Source organism: Lampetra planeri, unplaced genomic scaffold, assembly GCF_965212315.1.
Source record: "Lampetra planeri unplaced genomic scaffold, kcLamPlan1.2.h2 scaffold_153, whole genome shotgun sequence".
NCBI classification, from domain to species: domain Eukaryota; kingdom Metazoa; phylum Chordata; class Hyperoartia; order Petromyzontiformes; family Petromyzontidae; genus Lampetra; species Lampetra planeri.
In genome coordinates this window covers 118,372-142,943 of record NW_027614254.1, presented here as the reverse complement: position 1 = coordinate 142,943, position 24,572 = coordinate 118,372, and the positions used below count along the sequence as shown (strand labels likewise).

At 44.6% G+C, this 24,572-nt stretch overlaps 2 protein-coding genes across 9 annotated transcripts in view; both read left to right on the top strand.

The window, feature by feature from the left end:
* The window catches only part of LOC144739495 (uncharacterized), a 45,749-nt gene extending 29,216 nt beyond the window's left edge, over nucleotides 1–16,533 (top strand). For 4 of the 8 annotated variants that reach the window (XM_078622441.1, XM_078622442.1, XM_078622440.1 and 1 more), the window contains one exon: nucleotides 4,098–8,709. In XM_078622441.1, the coding sequence (XP_078478567.1) occupies nucleotides 4,138–5,307 (1,170 nt within the window). In that variant the 5' untranslated portion in view covers nucleotides 4,098–4,137 and the 3' untranslated portion in view covers nucleotides 5,308–8,709. Of the gene's footprint in view, nucleotide 1; nucleotides 8,710–11,584; nucleotides 11,617–12,421 lie in introns of those variants that run through there. The other 4 variants (XM_078622446.1, XM_078622445.1, XM_078622448.1 and 1 more) reach the window with 3 other exon arrangements.
* Nucleotides 16,534–16,665: 132 nt separating this feature from the next.
* Nucleotides 16,666–24,572, top strand: part of LOC144739496 (uncharacterized) — a 33,689-nt gene continuing 25,782 nt past the window's right edge. Inside the window, exons 1-2 of the mRNA XM_078622449.1 lie at nucleotides 16,666–17,153; nucleotides 22,437–23,221. Coding sequence (XP_078478575.1) covers nucleotides 22,477–23,221 — 745 coding nt within the window. The 5' untranslated portion in view covers nucleotides 16,666–17,153; nucleotides 22,437–22,476. The remainder of the gene's footprint in view (nucleotides 17,154–22,436; nucleotides 23,222–24,572) is intronic.

Sequence of the window (24,572 nt, the reverse complement as noted above, 5' to 3'; positions counted from 1 at the left end):
AATTTCCTTGCTTCTTACGCTAACAACTCAAGTCCATTGTTTATTATTGTTAAACACATTAGTTGACAAACATTACAATAATAATGTTTGTGTGCAGATACAAACTCAGCTTCATTGTTTACCATTATGAAACGAGTTGACATGTTACAATAATTATGTTTGTGTACACAAAACTCTTTTTGGATTTTTGGCTTGCTCAATTTCCTCTTTATTTGATGCGCTTTTATAACGCTGCCACGGTCTACTGCCAGTCTGTGATTTCCCCTTATTTCTTCAATGCATTTCTATTGTTTCCATCGCTCACGTCACACTATTTACTCATACGTAGTACTGCGATACTGATAGCTGTGCCATCATCGGGGATTGCTGTGCCCGTCGATATGTGTGTGTGTGAGTCCATGTGTGTGTCTTTGAGTCCATATATGTGTGCGTGTAGAGCCATGCGTGTCTTTCACTCCATGTGGGTGTCTTTTTCGAACGGACAACGTCAAAAGTGTTTATGTGTGTGTGTTAGTCCATATGTGTGTTAATCCATGTCTGTGTATCTAAAGTAGATATCTGTGTGTCACAGTCCATATGTGTATGTGTGTGTAGGGCTATGTGTGTGTCAGTCTATGTATGTGTAAGTTCATGTGTGTGTGTCTTAGTCCATATGTGTGTGTGTGAGTACATATGTGTGTTTACGTCAATGTGTATTTTAGTCCACGTATTGCTGTGTGCGAGTCGGTGTGTGTGTGTGTGAGTCGCTGTATGTGTGTACGTCCATATATGTGAGTGCAACTCCATGTGTCTATATCTCAAGTGGATGTCTGTGTGACAGTCGACATGTGTGTGTACGGCAATGTGTGTGGCACTCTATGTATGCGTGTGTGTCGCTGTATGTGTGTACGTCGATATGTGTGTGTAACTCCATGTGTGCGTATCTCAAGTACATGTCTATGTATGTGTGAGTCCATATGTGTGTGTGTCTGTAAGTCGATGTGTTTGTGTGTCTCAGTCCATGTGCGTGTGTGATAGTCGCTGTGTGTGCATGCCTCCATGTTAGTCAGTGTAACTTCATTTATTTGCATGTCTGTAGGTCCATGTGTGCATCTTAGTCCATGCGTGTGCTTTATTGACCTGCTCAAGGCCTATGATACCATCAGTAGGCCTGGCCTCTGGGTTGCTCTTCGCGCTTTCCGAGTCCCGAACCCACTCATCACCATCCTTAAGGACCTTCATGATGGTGAGCGGCCCCGCGTCTTAACTACATGGCCGTGAGTCAGAGCAATTCCCTTTACACCTTGGGGTGCAACAGGGATGTCCTCTGGCTCCCACATTGGACCACGTAGTTCATCGAGCCTTCAATGACTGTACCGGAAGAATTCCCATCTGCTACAGATACAATGGGAGGCTGATCGATGCCCGGGTGCGGTCAAGGGATGGCTCCCTATTGCTCAACCACGTTATGTATGCCGATGATCTGCTAATGGCTGCTCACTCGGAGGAGGAGTTCCAGGTGCTGCTGCTGAACCTGGAGCTTGCCACCAACAGGTGGGGCCTTACCATCAGCCCAACCAAAGCTAAGCACCTGCCTGGCTATTTTGTACCATCGGACACTCTACCCCCACAACTCCCAATTGGTGATGGGCCAGTTGTGGAGACAGTGGAGAGTTTCCCTGGGCAGTGTGCTAATGACCGGCTCCGGTTTAACAGCAGAGGTCTCACTCCGAATCAGTCGAGCTGCAGTATCTTTTCATTGGCTGCGTAACGCTGTGTGGAAGCTACCTGGTCTATCACTCCGTACGAAGCTTCAGGTGTTCTCGGCCACGGTCATTCCCTCCCTTCTCTACGCTTGCGAAACTTGGACCCCCCTAATGGAACATCTTCGCCAGTTAGAAACATTTAGGCTGGCCTGCCTACGATCCATCCTGGCTTTAACCAGGCTGCATTGTGTGAGGAGCTCACAAATCCTTGAAAGATGTGGACAAAGTCCCATCCGTGACCTCCGGCAGGCAAGGCTGCGTTGCCTGAGTCATGTAGCCCGCATGGCCAGCCACCACATGCCTAAACAGCTTTTGTTCCGCCGGATCGAGGGGGCTAAACGGGTGCGGCACGGGCTGGAGAAGACATGGAGTTATGTGCTACAGGAAGACTTGGAGCTGAGTCCACTTGCGGATGACTGGTACCAGCCGTGTCAAGATCGGCCACTGTGGAGGAGGCTCCTGAAAGACGCTACTGGCCAGTTGGAGGCAGTCACCCTCCAACAACAACGGAGGGCGGAGGAGCGACGCTCACAACAACGAGCGGAGCACCGGGTGGCTATAGAACAGAAAGTTGCCACAGTAGGGGCCACAGGTGCTGCATCAGCCAGTCGTCTCAGTCAGTCGACCTGTGCTATCTGGGTTTGCCCCGGGACCTCTTGCCAGCGGGCGTTTGACACTTCACATGGCCTCAAGGTGCACATAGCCTGGCACAAGCGTTGTTGTGACGTCACCGCCACTTAGTGGCGAATGGCGGATGTTGTTCAGTCTATGTGTAGTATTCTGAATGACGGCGGGAGACCACTTGACGGGTAGCACTCTTTATTAACACTTGTCTTGCCACAATAACACGTGTGGTCACTACAGCTCACGCTACACGTTCCATCCGACACGTGTGGTTACTACAGCTCACGCTACACGTTCCACCCGGCTACACACACACGGGCATTCCAGCCCCGTAGCATCCGGGGGAACCTACAGACCCACCCCAGCTTGGGCGTGGGTCACGACCTCTGGGTCCCGCGGCCCAGCCCTCAAACGGACTTCCGGCCCCGGGTCCCAAGGTCCCGCCTCTGAGCCACACAGGGTCCCGGTCCCTACAAGGACAGCGGGACTAGGGGTCTCAGGGCCCTATCTCTTCCTCCTTCGTCTTCTGTCTTCACTGGTCACCAACTCCCCGAGCGCCCGCGCACACCGCCTTATATAGCCCTCCGCTCCGAGGAGACGGAGCCTATGCGGACCGCGATGTGAGCACCCACCTTAGTTGACCAATCACCACACGCTGCCACACGATCCCTTCGCTGTCAGCGCGCGTCACCAACACACAGCCAATCACCACCACATAACCCATGACCCCGCGCTGACCTACGATCCCTCACTGTCAGCGCGCGTCACCAACACACACAGCCAATCACCACGCGCTGACACACGATCCCTACTGTCAGCGCGTATCACCACTACATATGTATGTATGTGAGAGTCCATTTCTGCGTGTAACTCTATCTTTGTGTATCAATGGATTTGCGTGTGTAACTACATGTGTCTGCCTTTTTCGCCCGGGCAACGCCGGGTAGTCACCGCTAGTAGAATATAGTATTGTCATCAGTATGGCATAAGTATACCAATTTAACACGTAGGCTTTCGCGACCAATATTATTCATAATCAACGTTTTTGGGTTTAGATCGCGTTATTTATAAATGTGTCGTAACCCTCCACCACCCGACACGGCCAATCAGTAAAAAAGTGTCACGTTGACAAAAGACAAATTAGTTCACTGCTTTAGCCCACCGGTGTGTTGAAGCGCGAAACCACAACATTTACAATTTGAGTACGACGTTTCACTGGTAATTGCATCCAGCATCATCGGGCAATTCGCCAGAATTCTGGCGACGTGACACTTTTTTACTGATTGGCCGTGTCGGGTGGTGGAGGGTTACGACACATTTATAAATAACGCGATCTAAACCCAAAAACGTTGATTATAAGTATACCAAGTTTGCAGTCGATACCACATTGGGAAGTGGGTTAAAATGGAGTTACAAGATTTGAGGATACAACAACGACAACAATGACAACAACAACAGACAGAGTGAGTTAAATGAAAGCGTGTATTAAAATAAATCACGCAAGAACATCTCAGCTATCGCGATTTTCACCTGAAGACGAACGCTTGTGTTGCGTTCGAAACGTTGTCATTTATGTTATTTCTACCTACGTGACTTTACCGAAAGAACCATAGAGTATGGATTCCTGCAATCATGAAAGCTTCAAATCAAGATTGTGTACATATATATGCGTATATTCATTCCTCTGTGCCTCGCTACTGACGTGTAGATGGTATTTTCTGTCTGCAGATGTCGCTTCCTCTGACGCTTCCTCTGCAGAATTGGTCTGATGGAGGACAGGCAGTCAGCGCGGCTCGGTACGGCAAGGCAACAATGGGATCATCGTGCATACAGCACGGATCCGACTGAAAGTTTGACTCAGCACCAGAAAAAACACACGGGAGAAAAGCCCTTCAAATGCACTCTGTGTGGAATGGCGTTTGCAGATCCATCAACTTTTCAAATACACCAGAGAAGACACACAGGAGAGAAACCCTTCAAGTGCAGTGTGTGTGAGATGGCATTTGCAGATTCATCAACTCTTCAAAGACACCAGAGAAAACACACGGGAGAGAAACACTTCAAGTGCAGTGTGTGTGGGAAGGCATTTGCACAGTCACAACAACTTGCACAACACCAGAGAACACACACAGGAGAGAAACCCTTCAAGTGCAGTGTGTGTGGGAGGGCATTTTCACATTCATCTGATCTTACAAAACACCAGAGAACACACACAGGAGAGAAACCCTTCAAGTGCAGTGTGTGTGGGAAGGCATTTTCACAGTCACAAAATCTTGCACAACATCTTGCACAACACCAGAGAACACACACAGGAGAGAAACCCTTCAAGTGCAGTGTGTGTGGGAAGGCATTTTCACATTCATCTTATCTTACAAAACACCAGAGAACACACACAGGAGTGAAACCCTTTAAGTGCAGTGTGTGTGGAATGGCGTTTGTACGTCTATCAAATTGTCAAATACACCAGAGAACACACACAGGAGAGAAACCCTTCGAGTGCACTCTGTGCGGGAAGGCGTTTGCACGGTCACAAGGTCTTCAAGAACACCAGAGAACACAGAAGCATCAGAAAATCTACAAGGAGTGGAGTCTGAAATCAGCTTGTGAAAGTCAAAGTGCCGTAAGGAGCCCATCCCTCATGAAACAAGTACCGGAAGAAAATCCCAGCTTGGGCACTTTTAAAGGTATCAAGGCGGAAGTTGAAGAGGTGATTGTGAAATGTGAAGAGGTGACGGTGAAGAGCGAAGAAGTGAAGGTAAAATGTGAAGATGAAGATTCGACTCCAAAATGGGACCACATCGATGGAGACAACGTGAAGCAGGAAGGAAATTCTGACTGTGAGGCAGAGCGAGGCAACTCACAGCAGTTTGTGGAAGTGGAGGTGTGGGTGGACTTCCTAGACAATACAAAGTCAAATGGAGACCCGGTAGATGTGTAAGCCTGAGACGATGTCCCTCCCAATAGATGCACCTTTGTCACAGGCCTTTAATGAAAATAATGTGAAGTAGAACATGGAAATCCTAGGTTCAACCTGCAGGGTAAGAGCGGCCAGTCTTGGTGGATCTGTGGGTTGGATAAGTATCTCACCAGGAGCCTCGGTGATTCACACTGAACCCTATGGGAGCCTTCGTCTGGCTCTGTGATCCTCGGTGATTAACACTGAACCCTATGGAAGCCTTAGTCTGGCTCTGAGCTTCAGTGATTAACACTGGACCCTATGGGAGCCTGAGTCTGGCCCTTTGAGCCTCAGTGATTAACACTGAAGCCTATGGGAGCCTGAGTCTGGCCCTGTGAGCCTCAGTGATTAACACTGAAGCCTATGGGAGCCTGAGTCTGGCCCTGTGAGCCTCAGTGATTAACACTGAACCCTATGGGAGCCTGAGTCTGGCTCTGTGAGCCTCAGTGATTAAACTGAAGCCTATGGGAGCCTGAGTCTGGCTTTGTGAGCTTCGGTAATTAACACTGAACACGATGGATGGGAGCCAGTGACATGGGGTGAGGTCAGTGGCTGGGGAGGCACCGGGGGCGTGGCCTCACTGAGTGGGGGGGTGTCTGACACTCCCCCCCCCCCTCAGTGAGGCAGATGTGATAGCTGCCTCCCCTGGTGCTTTTTCATTGCAGTTTCATGACGAGACCAGCGAGCCTACGTATCTTTATACACATACAGTAGAACCTCTGGTCACGAACACTTCTGACCACGACCAAATCGGGTTCCGACCAAAAAATGTACAACATTTTTTAATCTGCTCACGAACACATACTCGGGTGGCGATCAAACACGGCCGCGGCCGATTTCCCTTTCCGCGCCATTTTTGTTGTTAAATTACACAAAGCGTAACAGTTATTACTCTTTGGTTCTTTCGGTAAAGTCACGTATAAGGATAAAATAATACGACGTTTCGATTGCAACACAAGCAATCATCAGGTATAAATGAAATAGCAACAAAAATCTAACCAGAAAACTATAGACAGACATATAAGCAGACAGATATCACCAAGATACATAGAGAGTAACACATAGGCACAGAGAGGGAGATCGTCTCTGTGGCGAGGCCTTAAATAGACAGAGGGGGCGGGGGCAGAGAGAGGGAGGGGTTAGAGAAAAAATTTACATGTCAATGAGTACGGCGACGCGTGGTCAAGTACGCAAGCTTGAACATTAGGAAAGAGGGAGAAAGAACACACTAAATTAAATAACCTAGCAAAATATCGAAATGTTATGTAATACAACATATAGAGTCGGTCAACACAATTAACGCATAACCTGATCGATTACGTATTTCAAAGATTGCTAAGTTAGAATATTTAAGTGTGAAAATTCCAAAGAGAGACAAAAGAGGAACGGAGACACAGACAGAGCAGAACATAACGACAAAAAACGAGTGGAGACAGAAAAAGTACACTAAATACACAGGCAGAGAGAGAAAACAAAAAACCCAGAGAGAGAGAAAAAAGATGAACTTGAAACTTCCCCGTAGAAGTGGTTCGATCTTGTGTGAGTGTAGTCATACCCCTCCCCCCTCATTCAAGCCATAATTTAGAGAGCAAAAGCGCTGAGTATGTAAATCGCTAACAAAAGAACCCGTTAATTTCTTCTCGCATCATTCATACGATGATGCGGTGAAGTAAACGTTAATACAATATTATGGTGAATGCTTCTAAAAACAATACTGTACCCATATATTACTGTTAACTTACTTTCAATAGAAACATGAATTACTCATACGAATATTCTCTCAGAATCGACCGACTGATGTAGCAGACGACACAATCATCTTGTTGAACGATTCTAAACCTTGACGCGGCAATGTTAGTTTTCTCTGTTCAAGGTTTTCTCAGTGTTATGCAATGTTTTTACATTTAGTTTACTATTACACTGAATTCTATGGCATAATTAACTTTTTGTGCTTAAAAATCTTTAAAAAAAACTATGTATATACAGTTCGTAGGAGTCTGTAACGGATTAATCGTATTTACATAAATCCAATGGGGAAATTAGGTTCAAGTCACGACCAAATCGGGTTGTGACCAAAGTTATGGAACGAATTATGGTCGTGACCAGAGGTTCTACTGTACTTGAACTAAGTTACCCGGACTATGGAAGGCGAGGACATGTAATGAAGGGGTCTACAAACATTCCATTGGTGACATGCTGAGATAGTAACAGGCACGCCCTTACTGCCCGCGTTCCATCCAGTGTCTGAGGGGTTGCGCAATCAGAGGGGAGGCTGAGCGCGTCGCTGCCTCACCTCTCGTCTTTCCCTGTACTTGCAGCGAAGCTCCGCAAATTTGGCGATTTTGACTATAAATAAGTAATTAAGAAAAAACCTTTTTAAAAACACGCTTTTATGAAATGTACTAGTAATGGCAGGACTCCATGACTCCAGGAAGTGGCCCCGAAGCTTGCCATTACGTAAGGGACGGTGGACAATTACAGCCAACGTCAGTTGACCGTGGGGACAATTAGACCCAAGCCGAAACATAACATGTAAAAAAGATTGTTAATTTTTTTTTTTATGATAGAATATAGTATTGTCATCAGTATGGCATAATTACAGTGAGGGAAAAAGTATTTGATCCCCTGCTGATTTTGTGCGTTTGCCCATCGTGGACAATTAGACCCAAGCCGAAACATAACATATGAAAAAGAATGTTTACAAATATATACACATTTATAAAAAAAAAAAGTATTAAGTAGAACCAACAAACAGTATGAATCCTTGCATTCACGAAAGCTTCAAATCTAGAATTAAGCAGAACTTTTGTCTATATGTATTTAAAGTTGCGCATTTTGATGTGACGTCACATTTCTCAAACCCCCGGCCCCCTGGTCTTTTTAATAAATGGTTTCTCCTACAACAGAGTGCAGCGCCACATTAAATACGCACTACAATGACAATAGTTTAAAGCGATTTGAAGCGTGTTTTATATATTTGGGGGGGGGGGCAGAGCCTTGTGACGTCAAATTTGAGGGGGTCTGACTTTTTGTGACGCTGTGTGACGAGGGGGGTCAAAATAGGCCAAAAACACCGCACGTCATTTATGAACGGCCGCAAAACTTGAACTCTGACCCCCGTTCTCTAATGTCACCACTAAGCATGACCTCATCGGTTGAAACGCCTGGGGGGGGCGGTGCGCCTCGCTAGTGACGTCATGTCACCCCTGCTTGGTCACCGCCAATATCTGTTCCGGTATAATCCTTATTTGGGCAAAGCTATGCCCAGTGACTGGCGGCTCATTAACATAATCTAGGATCTAAGCTTTGGTGACTGCAGGAATTGGTTATTTCGGTAAAGAAATGAAATAAAAAAATAAAATTAACATAATATAATCGTTAAAAGCCGTCGCGAGTTTGTTTTTTATTGCGACGGGTTCAGCATCCACGTCCCATCATCCCTCGACGTGTGACTTTACCGAAAGAACCAATGAGTGTACAACGAGTTGAGTCATTCCTGCAGTTCACGAAAGCTTCAATTCTCGAATAAGTTATTCAGTTACCCAGCCCCGCTCGTTGGGGGCGTGTCTTGTACCCCGGAAGTGAATATTACGTCACATCCTGCTGCTGCCACAACGTAGCGTGGTAACGAGAAGCTGCCGATGAAATCCGAGGTGAGAGATTTTCATCGTGGTGGTGGTTGTTGTTTACCAAGGTAGAGCCTCTCGTAGGGATGTCAATTGAGTCGCAGCGAGTATGGGAATCCATGTCCAGGTTGGGACATTACAACGTGGGGCCTATCCACGCGGGGCCTCGCCTCCTGCCCTCGCCTGAAGGCCTTTGCTTGAATTATCTCGCTTCAACTTGATCTGGAAGTATTCTTAGGTTTTTTCGGTAAAGTCACGTAGGTAAAAACATTAAAAAGTAAAATAAAATAAAAATCACGACGTTTCGGAGGCAACACAAGCTTCCGTCTTCAGGTGGTATCACCTGAAAAAAACAAAAGAATTATCTCGTTTAAACTTGATCTGGAGCTTCGTGAGTGCAGGGATCCATACTATTTGGTTCTTTCGGTAAAGTCACGTAGAAAGAAAACATTAATTAATTAATAGCATACGACGTTTCCTTTGCGACACGAGCAATCACCATCAGGTACAAATGAATGAGAAAACAAAGCTTGTAAACTTAGAACTATATTCTTTGGTTCTTTCGGTAAAGTTACGTAGGTATAAAATAAAATAAATTTATAACTACAATGCAATACAACACAACACAGCGAGTCGGCTAACATTACAGTCAACACCCCACCTGGTTAAATTAACGTTCTTCCAAAGATTGCTAAATTTGAGAGAGAACTAAACACAGACACGGAGACACACAGACACACAAGCAGAGAGAGATACAGACACACAGAGAGAGACACACATAAGCAGAGAGAGATGAGACAGAGAGACACACATAGGCATTACAGAGAGATACACAGGCACACAGAGAGATAACACAAAGACAGAGAGACACACACATAGACACACAGAGAGAGACACAATGAGAGATAGAGACACACACATAGGCTCAGAGAGATAACAAAGAGACAGGGACACACATAGACACACACACAAAGGCACACAGAGCGAGACATACACATAGGCACACAGAGAGACACACATAGGCACACACAGAGAGAGAGATACACACACAGAGATAACACGGAGAGAGAGACACACACATAGGCACACACAGAAACAACACCTCTGTGTCGAGGCCTTAAATAGAGAGAGAGGGGGGCAGAGAGAGACGTGGGGGGGGGGGGGGATAGAGAAATGAGCATGGCAATGAGAGATTTGAAGCTTTCGTGAGTGCAGGAATCCATACTCTTTGGTTCTTTCGGTAAAGTCACGTAGGTCAGAAAATAAAATAAATCACGACGTTTCGTGCGAAAAGCGTCCGCTCTTGTTTTCAGAAGCGACCTGCCCACACAACAAAGGTGGGCTTTGTCAACGTGTGGAAATGACTATCGGTCAAAGGCTCTAAACGCGTGCTGATGTTCACTTTTAAATGTGGAGTTGCATCCGGAGGAAAATCCACGCCACCACGGAGAGAGAGGGAGACACGCAAACTCGGTTATGTTGATTTGATCCTCAATTATTTGGTGGAGTGAGGAACCATTGAAAACTTTTGGTTTAGCCATGTTTGTTTGTGGTAGTACAGAGTTAGACTGATACCTTTAATGTAAGTTGTCTTATGGTTGTTATTGTTTGACTTTCATCCCACTAGGATTTTTGCACACAGCGTTGAAATACGGTGTTTTTTCTGCTGTTTTTTCCTGGATTTTTCTGTTGCGTGTAGTCACTTTAAGATGGTTTTTGTTTATGTTTTTGTTTGTTGCAGTTGCCCCCGAGTCAAGAGCCGCATGGCTCACGGGGTTATCTATATATAAAAGGGAAATTTGTGAATGTGTGTCTGTTCGAAATGTTTAGCATACGTTCCGACATGCAACAAACTTTAAATTTGGCATGTGGGTAGCTTCCAGATTGTATACAATGCAAAAAGTATAAAAATTGACTTTTGCATTTGGGGGGGGGGGGCGCAATAATGGATATATTTTGCACAGCAAGTGAACGGTGACCTCACGTCTGTGATGTCACCCGCATGCGGCAGCGTCTGCTGACGTCACGCACCCCCCACCCTCCGCGTAGGCCGTGGATTCTTTCAAGACAAGAATCCAAGTCTCGGGCGAATCCATGAAGTAAAGCTAAGACCTAACAAATGAAACTGAAACATTAATACTGAGCAGATGAAGGTGTGTGGCCAGGCATGGTTCTGGACACGCCACCACCTGTTTAACACGGCAGTGTGTGGCAGTGTCAAGTTTGTGTTTGCAGTAAAGTCTATTAACTCTAATGAACACGGAGGTTATATGAAAACAATGGTTTCTTTTTTGTTTTCATCTGGAACTCTTTATGATAATGGAAGCAGTCAGGAAGTTGACACAGCACACATGCAGCTGACGTTAGATCTGTTCATCCCAGCATGCAAGGAAATCTGAGCCTGGCTTCACACCTCTAAGTTGCGATTGAACATGAATTTATGCATAACACAAGTAGTATTATTTTCGACACCCTTTGCTATGTCAGCTGAATTTAGCTCTGATAAATATTCATTTCGTAGCCAGACAGCCAAAATTGTGTGCTTGGAGTTTTGGGTTAACATTGATTTTGAAGATACGAGGGCTTCCAGGAGTGTGTATGACCATTTGCCCTCTGATAGTGCGCCATAACAGCCCGTGTGATGAATTTGGGAAACTTTTTAACTCTATCATGAATATATGAATACGTATAGACGTGTTAGTCATGTGTGACTGTTTTTATATACTCTTTGGTTCTTTCGGTAAAGTCACGTAGGTTGAAATAAAAGACGTAATATTTTTTTAAACACGCTTTTTTGAAATGTACTAGTAATGGAAGAACTCCACGACTCCAGGGATTGGCCCCGAGGCTTGCCGTAACATAAGCGACCGTGCTCAATTATAGCCAACGTCAGTTTACCGTGGACAATTAGGCCCAAGCCGAGACATAACATGTAAAAAAGATTGTTTCAAAAAATATTTTTAATGATAGAATATAGTATTGTCATCAGTATGGCATAAGTATACCAAGTTTGCAGTCGATACCACATTGGAAATTGGGTTAAAATGGAGTTACAAGATTTGAAGGATACAACAACGACAACAATGACAACAACAACAGACAGAGTGAGTTAAATGAAAGCGTGTATTAAAATAAATCACAGCAGACATCTCGGCTATCGCGATTTTCACCCGAAGACGAACGCTTGTGTTGCGTTCGAAACGTCGTGATTTCATTTTATTTATACCTACGTGACTTTACCGAAAGAACCAAAGAGTATGGATTCCTGCAGTCATGAAAGCTTCAAATCAAGATTGTGTACATATATATGCGTATATTCATTCCTCTGTGCCTCGATACTGACGTGTAGATGGTATTTTCTGTCTGCAGCTGTCGCTTCCTCTGCAGAATTGGTCTGATGGAGCACAGGCAGTCAGCGCGGCTCGGTACGGCAAGGCAACAATGGGACCAGGGTGCATACAGCACGGATCGGACTGGAAGTTTGACACAGCACCAAAAAAAACACACGGGAGAGAAACCCTTCAACTGCACTCTGTGTGAGATGGCGTTTGCAGATTCATCTACTCTTCAAAGACACCAGATAAAACACACGGGAGATAAGCCCTTCAAGTGCACTCTGTGTGAGATGGCGTTTGCAGATTCATCAACTCTTCAAAGACACCAGAGAACACACACGGGAGAGAAACCCTTCCAGTGCAGTGTGTGTGGGAAGTCATTTTCACATTCATCTATTCTTGGAACACACCAGAGAACACACACAGGAGAGAAACCCTTCAAGTGCAGTGTGTGTGGGAAGGCATTTTCACAGTCACACCATCTTGCACAACACCAGAGAACACACACAGGAGAGAAACCCTTCCAGTGCAGTGTGTGTGGGAAGGCATTTTCACAGTCATGTGATCTTGCAATACACCAGAGAACACACACAGGAGAGAAACCCTTCAAGTGCAGTGTGTGTGGGAAGGCATTTTCACATTCATCTGATCTTTCAACACACCGGAGAACACACACAGGAGAGAAACCCTTCAAGTGCAGTGTGTGTGGGAAGGCATTTTCACAGTCACACCATCTTGCACAACACCAGAGAACACACACAGGAGAGAAACCCTTCAAGTGCAGTGTGTGTGGAATGGCGTTTGCAGATCCATCAAATTGTCGAAAACATCAGAGAACACACACAGGAGAGAAACCCTTCAGGTGCACTCTGTGCGGGAAGGCGTTTGCACGGTCACAACGTCTTAAAGAACACCAGAGAACACAGAAGCATCAGAAGATCCACAAGGAGTGGACTCTGAAATCAGCTTGTGAAAGTCAAAGTGCCGTATGGAGCCCATCCCTCATGAAACATGTACCGGAAGAAAATCCCAGCTTGGGCACTTGTAAAGGTATCAAGGCGGAATTTGAAGAGGTGATTGTGAAATGTGAAGAGGTGACGGTGAAGAGCGAAGAAGTGAAGGTAAAATGTGAAGATGAAGATTCGACTCCAAAATGGGACCTTCACATCGATGGAGGCAACGTGAAGCAGGAGGGGAATTCTGACTGTGAGGCAGAGCGAGGCAACTCACAGCAGTTTGTGGAAGTGGAGGTGTGGGTGGACTTCCTAGGCAATACAAAGTCAAATGGAGACCCGTTAGATGTATAAGCTTGAGACGATGTCGCTCCCAATAGATGCACCTTTGTGACAGACCTTTAATGAAAATAATGTTAAGAAGAACATTGAAATCCTAGGTTCAACCTGCAGGGTAAGAGTGGCCAGTCTTGGTGGATCCGTGGGTTGGGTAGATATTTCGCCAGGAGCCTCAGTGATTCAAACTGAACCCTAATGGGAGCCTTCGTCTGGCTTTGTGAGCCTCAGTGATTCACACTAAAGCCTATGGGAGCCTTAGTCTGGATCTGTGAGCCTCAGTGATTAACACTGAAGCCTATGGGAGCCTTAGTCTGGCTCTGTGAGCCTCGGTGATTAACACTGAACCCTATAGGAGCCTTCGTCTGGCTCTGTGAGCCTCAGTGAATAACACTGAAGCCTATGGGAGCCTGAGTCTGGCCCTGTGAGCCTCAGTGATTAACACTGAAGCCCATGGGAGCCTGAGTCTGGCTTTGTGAGCCTCGGTAATTAACACTGAACGCGATGGATGGGAGCCAGTGACATGTGGTGAGGTCAGTGGCTGGGGAGGCACCGGGGGCGTGGCCTCACCGAGGGGGGGCGTGTCTGACACGCCCCCCCTCAGTGAGGCAGATGTGATAGCTGCCTCCCCTGGTGCTTTTTCATTGCAGTTTCATGACGAGACCAGCGAGCCTACGTATCTTTAAACACATACAGTAGAACCTCTGGTCACGAACGCTTCTGACCACGACCAAATTGGGTTCCGACCAAAAATTTGACAACGTTTTTGAATCTGGTCACGAACACATACTCGGGTGGCGATCAAATACGGCCGCGGCCGATTTCCCCTTCAGCGCCATTTTTTTTGTTGAATTACACAGCGTAACAGTTATGTATATATCTTTTGCTATATAAAATTCCTAGTAAAATATACATTTTGTGAGTGTAGTCGTACCCCTCCCCCCTCATTCAAGCCATTATTTAGAGAGCGAAAGCGCCGAGTACGTAAATCGCTAGCAAAAGAACCTGTTAATCTCTTCTCGCATCATTCATACGATGATGCGGTGAAGTAAATGTTCATACGATATTACGGTGAATGCTTCCAAAAAAATACTGTACCCAAATATTACTTTTAACTTACTTTCAATAGAAACATGAATTTCTCAGAATCGACCGACTAATGTAGCAGACGAAACAGTAATCTTGTTGAACGATTCTAAACCTTGTCGCGGCAATGTTAGTTTTTTCTGTTCAAGGTTTTCTCAGTGTTTTGCAAAGTTTTTACATTTAGTTTACTATTACACTGAATTTTATGGCATAATTAAAAATGTTTGCTTAAAAATCTATATGCAGTTCGTAGGAGTCTGGAACGGATTAATCGTATTTACATACAATCCAATGGGGAAATTAGGTTTGAGTCACGACCAAATCGGGTTGCGACCAAAGTTATGCAACGAATTATGGTCGTGACCAGAGGTTCTACTGTACTTGAACTAAGTTACCCGGACTATGGAAGGCGAGGACATGTAATGAAGTTGTCTACAAACATTCAATTGGTGACATGCTGAGATAGTAACAGGCACGCCCTTACTGCCCGCGTTCCATCCAGTGTCTGAGGGGTTGCGCAATCAGAGGGGAGGCTGAGCGCGTCGCTGCCTCACCTCTCGTCTCTCCCTGTACTTGCAGCGAAGCTCCGCAAATTTGGCGATTTTGACTATAAATAAGTAATTAAGAAAAAAACTTTTTCAAAACACGCTTTTATGAAATGTACTAGTAATGGCAGAACTCCACGACTCCATGAAGTGGCCCCGAAGCTTGCCATAACTTAAGGGACAGTGGCCAATTACAGCCAAAGTCAGTTGACAATTAAACCCAAGCCGAAACATAACATTTAAAAAATAATGTTTTAAATGTTTATTTTTAATGATAGAATATAGTATTGTCATCAGTATGACACACCTATACGAATTTTGCATTCGATACGAAATTGGGAATTCGGTTGAAATTGTGTAACAAGATTTTTGGATTCAACACATACAGTAAGTTTAAATAAAAGCGTGTTAAAAGTTAAAAAAATCTATGTTTTGGATCTTTTTTATGATATAATATCGTGTTGTCATCAGTATGACATTGCTATACCAAGTTTGCAGTCGTTAGCACATTGGGAAGTGTGTAAAATTTGAGTTACAAGATTTCGTTTTTGAGGATACAACAGACGAATTGAGTTAAATATAAGCGTGTAAAAATGATTGTAATCATCTTCTTGGTTCTTTCGGTAAAGTCACGTAGAAGGGAAGTAATAAAATAATAAAAATAAAACATAATAAAATGAAATAATTCTCACGACGTTTCGGCTACAACGCAAGCAGCCGTCTTCAGGTGAAGAATGAGACACTACCAAGCTAGGAGCTTATATATAAACTGGGTTGGAGGTGGAAGAGCGCCTTAACAAAAAAGAATGTGCATATGAAGAGGAATTTAGCATATTCATGGGAAATGCGTAGGAGGTGGGCGGGGGGGGGTTTCAAAGGCATATTATGCCCATGCATTATGCAGGATCAACAGCACCAAGGGGGGGTGCAATCATCTTCTAATCATCTTCTTGGTTCTTTCGGTAAAGTCACGTAGAAGGGAAATAATAAAAATAAAACAATCATTCTCACGACGTTTTGGTCACAACGCAAGCAGCCGTCCTCAGGTGACAGACCTGCTTGTGTTGTGGCCGAAACGTCGTGAAAATTATTTTATTTTATGTTTTATTATTTCCCTTCTACGTGACTTTACTGAAAGAACCAAGAAGATGAATCCCTGCAGTCACGAAAGCTTTAAATCGAAAATGATTGGAATCGTACAGAAATGACATAACACCCAATTTGAAAGCAGATGCGGTCCACCCTTCTGAAACGCCCTGTAATTTACGAGTTGTAAATAATTGTAACCAAACACAATAAACCAGACACGTGAATTTGTGAACTTTCACTGCAACTTGTGTAGAGACCTTTAATCTGTGTAATTGGCCACGTGTGTGTGTACATACAAAGACAAAGATCCCCCCCGGTATAGCCTTCACAGACTATTGGGGCAAGTGCTGTTAGCGGGTGGCGATGTTCGCACACCGCACCGGGTACGCATTTGAGGCTGAGTCGATGTAGGGGTGGCTCAGGACCGGTTAAATAAATGTTTTCTCCTACAACATCAGAGTGCAGCGCCACGTTAAATACGCACTACAATGACTAGTTTAAAGCGATTTGAAGCATGTTTTTTTTTGGGGGGGGGGGCAGAGGTTTGTGACGTCATATTTGAGGGGGGTCTGACTTTTTGTGAGGGGTCAAAAATCGGCCAAAATCGCGTGACGTCATTTATAGACGTCCCCTATACGCAAAACTTGAACTCTGACTCCCGTTCTCTGACGTCACCACTAAGCATTACCTCATCGGCGTGAAACTCCAGGGGGGGCGGTGCGCCTCGCTAGTGACGTCATGTCACCCCTGCTTGGTCACCGCCTATGTTCTGGTACAATCCTTATTTAGGCAAAGCTGCGCCCAGTGACTGGCGGCTCATTAACGCGAGGTAACGAGAAGCTACCGCTGAAATCTGAGGTGAGAGATTTTCATCGTGGTGGTGGTTGTGGTGGTGGTGGTTGTTGTTTACCCAGGTAGAGCCTCTCTCTCGTAGGGATGTCAATTGAGTCGCAGCGAGTATGGGAATCCATGTCCAGGTTGGAACATTACAACGTGGGGCCGAGCCACGCGGGGCCTCGCCTCCTGCCCTCGCCTGAAGGCCTTTGCTTAAATTCTCTCGCTTCAACTTGATCTGGAAGCTTTCGTGACAGCAGCAGAAATACAATAAATGAAGATACAACCAATTTAATTAAGTTTTTTCATTTATTTTAGTTTTTTTCATAATATTTTTTTAATACAATTTTCTTTTCGTAAAAAAATTAAAAACAACAAAATGTATTTAGTTTCATTTATTTTTGTTGTTTTTTCATAATATTGAACTTTTAATTAAACATTTTTTTTTAAATAAAAAATTAGAATTTCTTTTTTATTTAGTCGTTTCATTTTATTTTTTACCTACGTGACTTTACCGAAAGAAACAAAAATAATTATCTCGGTTGAACTTGATCTGGAGCTTTCGGTAAAGTCGCGTAGAAAGAAAACATTAATTAAGTAATAGCATACGACGTTTCCTTTGCGACACGAGCAATCACCATCAGGTACAAATGAATGAGAAAGCAAAGCTTGTAAACTTAGAACTATATTCTTTGGTTCTTTCGGTAAAGTTACGTAGGTATAAATTAAAATTAATTTAGAACTACAATGCAATACAACACAACACAGCGAGTCGGCTAACATTACAGTCAACACCCCACCTGGTTGATTAACGTTCTTCCAAAGATTGCTAAATTTGAGAGAACTAAACACAGACACGGAGACACACAGACACAATCAGAGAGAGATACAGACAAACAGAGAGACACATAAGCAGAGAGAGATGAGACCGAAAGACACACAGGCATTACAGAGAGATACACAGGAACACAGAGAGAGATAACACAGACACAGAGAGACAACACAGAGAGACACACACATGGATACACAGAGAGAGATAACACAAAGACACAGAGACATTCACATAGGCACACAGAGAGAGACACAATGAGAGATAGACACACACATAGGCTCACAGAGAGATAACAAAGAGACAGAGACACACATGGACACACACACAAAGGCACACAGAGGGAGACACACACATAGGCACTCAGAGAGAGAGAGACAGATAGAGAGACACGCACAAATAGACAGAGAGAGAGACACACAGGCACACAGCGAGACATACACATAGGCACACAGAGACACACACATAGGCACACACAGAAACAACACCTCAGTGTCGAGGCCTTAAATAGAGAGAGAGGGGGGCAGAGAGAGAGACGGGGGGGGGATAGAGAAATGAGCATGGCAATGAGAGATTTGGAGCTTTCGTGACTGCAGGAAATACTACAACACGAGGACACTTTCGGTTTTTATTTTATGTAACCAGGCCAAGCCCGCTTGAGCTGCTGTACCGCTCTTATGATTTGAAGCTTTCGTGAGTGCAGGAATCCATACTCTTTGGTTCTTTCGGTATAGTCACGTAGGTCAGAAAATAAAATAAATAACGACGTTTCGTGCGACAAGCGTCCGCTCTTGTTTTCAGAAGCGACCTGCCCACACAACAAAGGTGGGCTTTGTCAACGTGTGGAAATGACTATCGGTCAAAGGCTCTAAACGCGTGCTGATGTTCACTCTTAAATGTGGAGGGGCATCCGGAGGAAAATCCACGCCACCACGGAGAGAGAGGGAGACACGCAAACTCGGTTATGTTGATTTCATCCTCAATTATTTGGTGGAGTGAGGAAGCATTGAAAACGTTTTGGTTTAGCCATGTTTGTTTGTGGTAGTACAGAGTTAGCCTGATAACTTTAATCTAAATTGTCTTATGGTTGTTTTTGTTGACTTGCATCCCACTGGGATTTTTGCACACAGCGTTGAAATACGGTGTTTTTTCTACTGTTTTTAACTGAATTTTTCTGTTGCGTGTAGTCACTTTAAGATGTTTCTTGTTCATGTTTTGTTTGTTGCAGTTGCCCCCGAGTCAAGAGCCGCATGGCTCACCGGGTTATCTATATATAAAAGGGAAATTTGTGAATGTGTCTGTTCGAAATGTTTAGCATACGTTCCGACATGCAACAAACTTTAAATTTAGCATGTGGGTACCTTCCAGATTGTACACAATGCAAAAAGTATAAAAATTGACTTTTGCATTTGGGGGAGGGGGGGGCGCAATAATGGATATATTTTGCACGTCAAGTGAACGGTGACCTCACGTCTGTGATGTCACCCGCATGCGGCAGCGTCACGCAGTGTGCATGCTGACGTCACGCACCCCCCACCCTCCGCGTAGGCCGTGGATTCATTCAAGACAAGAATCCCAGTCTCGGGCTAAGCCAGGTAGTAAAGCTAGTACCTAATAAATGAAACTGAAACATTAATACTGAGCAGATGAAGGTGTGGGGCCAGGCATGGTTCTGGACACGCCACCACCTGTTTAACACGGCAGTGTGTGGCAGTGTCAAGTTTGTGTTTGAAGTAAAGTCTATTAACTATTGAACACGGAGGTTATATGAAAACAATGGTTTATGTTTTTTGTTTTCATCTGGAACTCTTTATGAGAATGGAAGCAGTCAGGAAGTTGACACAGCACACATACAGCTGACGTTAGATCTGTTCATCCCTACATTCAAGGAAATCTGAGCCTGGCTTCACACCTCTAAGTTGCGATTGAACATTAATTTATGCATAACACAAGTAGTATTATTTTCAACACCCTTTGCTATGTCACCTGAATTTAGCTATTATAAATATTCATTTTGTAGCCAGACAGCCGAAATTGTGTGCTTGGAGTTTTGGGTTAACATTGATTTTGAAGATTCGAGGGCTTCCAGGAATGACCATTTGCCCTCTCATAGTGTGCCATAACAGCCCGTGTGATGAATTTGGGAAACTTTTTTTTTATCATGAATATATAAAATATATGAATACGTATAGACGTGTTAGTCATGTGTGACTGTATTTATATTTATATTTACTCTTTGGTTCTTTCGGTAAAGTCACGTAGGTAGAAATAATAGAAGTAATATTTTTTTAAACACGCTTTTTTGAAATGTACTAGTAATGGAAGAACTCCACGACTCCAGGAAGTGTCCCCGAGGCTTGCCATAATGTAAGTGACCGTGGTCAATTACAGCCAACGTCAGTTTACCGTGGACAATTAGACCAAAGCCGAAACATAACATGTAAAAAAGATTGTTTAAAAAAAAAATGTAATGATAGAATATAGTATTGTCATCAGTATGGCATGAGTACAGTGAGGGAAAAAAGTATTTGATCTCCTGCTGATTTTGTGCGTTTGCCCACTGACAAAGAAATGATCAGTCTATAATTTTAATGATAGGTTTATTTGAACAGTGAGAGACAGAATAACAACAACAAAATCCAGAAAAACGCATGTCAAAAATGTTATAAATTGATTGGCATTTTAATGAGGGAAATAAGTATTTGACCCCTCTGCAAAACATGACTTAGTACTTGGTGGCAAAACCCTTGTTGGCAATCACAGAGGTCAGACGTTTCTTGTAGTTGGCCACCAGGTTTGCACACATCTCAGGAGGGATTTTTTCCCCAACCTCTTTGCAGATCTTCTCCAAGTCATTAAGGTTTCGAGGCTGTCGTTTGGCAACTCGAACCTTCAGCTCCTTCCACAGATTTTCTATGGGATTAAGGTCTGGAGACTGGTTAGGCAACTCTAGGACCTTAATGTGCTTCTTCTTGAGCCACTCCTTTGTTGCCTTGGCCGTGTGTTTTGGGTCATTGTCATGCTGGAATACCCATCCACGACCCATTTTCAATGCCCTGGCTGAGGGAAGGAGGTTCTCACCCAAGATTTGACGGTACATGGCCCCGTCCATCGTCCATTTGATGCGGTGAAGTTGTCCTGTCCCCTTAGCAGAAAACACCTCCAAAGCATAATGTTTCCACCTCCATGTTTGACGGTGGGGATGGTGTTGTTGGGGTCATAGGCAGCATTCCTCCTCCTCCAAACACGGCGATTGAGTTGATGCCAAAGAGCTCCATTTTGGTCTCATCTGATCACAACACTTTCACCCAGTTGTCCTCTGAATCATTCAGATGTTCATTGTCAAACTTCAGATGGGCATGTATATGTGCTTTTTTGAGCAGGGGAACCTTGCGGCCGCTACAAGATTTCAGTCCTTCACGGCGTAGTGTGTTACCAACTGTTTTCTTGGTGATTATGGTCCCAGCTGCCTTGAGATCATTGACAAGATCCTCCCGTGTAGTTCTGGTTTGATTCATCAACGTTCTCATGATCATTGCAACTCGACGAGGTGAGATCTTGCATGGAGCCCCAGGCCGAGGGAGATTGACAGTTCTTTTGTGTATCTTCCATTTGCAAATAATCGCACCAACTGTTGTCACCTTCTCACCAAGCTGCTTGGCGATGGTCTTGTAGCCAATTCCAGCCTTGTGTAGGTCTACAATCTTGTCCCTGACATCCTTGGAGAGCTCTTTGGTTTTGGCCATGGTGAAGAGTTTGGAATCTGATTGATTGCTTGCTTCTGTGAACAGGTGTTTTTTATACAGGTAACAAGCTGAGATTAGGAGCACTCCCTTTAAGAGTGTGCTCCTAATCTCAGCTGGTTACCTGTATAAAAGACACCTGGGAGCCAGAAATCTTTCTGATTGAGGGGGGGTCAAATACTTATTTCCCTCATTAAAATGCAAATCAATTTATAACATTTTTGACATGCATTTTTCTGGATTTTGTTGTTATTCTGTCTCTCACTGTTCAAATAAACCTACCATTAAAATTATAGACTGATCATTTCTTTGCCAGTGGGCAAACGTACAAAATCAGCAAGGGATCAAATACTTTTTTCCCTCACTGTATACCAAGTTTGCAGTCGATACCACATTGGGAAGTGGGTTAAAATGGAGTTGCAAGATTTGAGGATACAACAACGACAACAATGACAACAACAACAACAGACAGTGAGTTAAATGAAAGCGTGTATTAAAATAAATCACAGCAGACATCTCAGCTATCGCGATTTTCACCCGAAGACGAACGCTGGTGTTGCGTTCGAAACGTCGTCATTTATGTTATTTCTACCTACGTGACTTTACCGAAAGAACCATAGAGTATGGATTCCTGCAATCATGAAAGCTTCAAATCAAGATTGTGTACATATATATGCGTATATTCATTCCTCTGTGCCTCGATACTGACGTGTAGATGGTATTTTCTGTCTGCAGATGTCACTTCCTCTGACGCTTCCTCTGCAGAATTGGTCTGATGGAGGACAGGCAGTCAGCGCGGCTCGGTACGGCAAGGCAACAATGGGATCATCGTGCATACAGCACGGATCGGACTGAAAGTTTGACTCAGCACCAGAAAAAACACACGGGAGAAATGCCCTTCAAATGCACTTTGTGTGGAATGGCGTTTGCAGATCCATCAACTTTTCAAATACACCAGAGAACACACACAGGAGAGAAACCCTTCAAGTGCAGTGTTTGTGGGAAGGCATTTTTACAGTCACAACATCTTGCAAAACACCAGAGAACACACACAGGAGAGAAACCCTTCAAGTGCAGTGTGTGTGGGAAGGCATTTTTACAGTCACAACATCTCGCACAACACCAGAGAACACACACAGGAGAGAAACCCTTCAAGTGCAGTATGTGTGGGAAGGCATTTTCACAGTCATGTGATCTTGCAAAACACCAGAGAAGACACACAGGAGAGAAACCCTTCAAGTGCAGTGTGTGTGTGAAAGCATTTTCACAGTCATGTGATCTTACAAGACACCAGAGAACACACACAGGAGAGAAACCCTTCAAGTGCAGTGTGTGTGGGAAGGCATTTTTACTGTCACAACATCTTGCAAGACACCAGAGAACACACACAGGAGAGAAACCCTTCAAGTGCAGTGTGTGTGGGAAGGCATTTTCACAGTCGCCTAATCTTGCAAAACACCATAGAACACACACAGGAGAAAAACCCTTCAGGTGCACTCTGTGCGGAAAGGCGTTTGCACGTTCACAACGTCTTCAAGAACACCAGAGAACACAGAAGCATCAGAAGATCCTCAAGGAGTGGAGTCTGAAATCAGCTTGTGAAAGTCAAACTGCCGTAAGGAGCCCATCCCTCATGAAACAAGTACCGGGAGAAAATCTCAGCTTGGGCACTTTTAAAGGTATCAAGGCGGAATTTGAAGAGGTGATTGTGAAATGTGAAGAGGTGACGGTGAAGAGCGAAGAAGTGAAGGTAAAATGTGAAGATGAAGATTCGACTCCAAAATGGGACCTTCACATCGATGGAGGCAACGTGAAGCAGGAGGGGAATTCTGACTGTGAGGCAGAGCGAGGCAACTCACAGCAGTTTGTGGAAGTGGAGGTGTGGGTGGACTTCCTAGGCAATACAAAGTCAAATGGAGACCCGGTAGATGTGTAAGCTTGAGACGATGTCGCTCCCAATAGATGCACCTTTGTGACAGACCTTTAATGAAAATAATGTTAAGAAGAACATTGAAATCCTAGGTTCAACCTGCAGGGTAAGAGCGGCCAGTCTTGGTGGATCTGTTGGTTGGGTAGATATCTCACCAGGAGCCTCGGTGATTCACACTGAAGCCTATGGGAGCCTTAGTCTGGATCTGTGAGCCTCAGTGATTCACACTGAAGCCTATGGAAGCCTTAGTCTGGCTCTGAGCTTCAGTGATTTACACTGGACCCTATGGGAGCCTGAGTCTGGCTTTGTGAGCCTCGGTAATTAACACTGAACGCGATGGATGGGAGACAGTGACATGCGGTGAGGTCAGTGTCTGGGGAGATACCGGGGGTGTGGCCTCACCGAGGGGGGGGCGTGTCTGACACACCCCCCCCCAGGTGGGGCAGATGTGATAGCTGCCTCCCCTGGTGCTTTGTCATTGCAGTTTCATGACGAGACCAGCGAGCCTACGTATCTTTATACACATAGAGTAGAACCTCTGGTCACAAACGCTTCTGGCCACGGCCAAATTGGGTTCCATCCAAAACATTTACAACATTTTTGAATCTGGTCATGAACACATACTCGGTGGCGATCAAAAACGGCCGCGGCCGATTTCCCCCTTCCGCTCCATTTTTGTTGTTGAATTACACAAAGCGTAACAGTTTTGTATATAACTTTTGCTACATAAAATTCCTAGTAAGATATAAATTGTGTGAGTGTAGTCATACCCCTCCCCCCTCATTCAAGCCATAATTTAGAGAGCGAAAGCGCCGAGTACGTAAATCGCTAACATAAGAACCCGTTATTCTCTTCTCGCATCATTCATACGATGATGCGGTGAAGTTAACGTTCATACGATAATACGGTGAATGCTTCCAAAAACATTACTGTACCCAAAT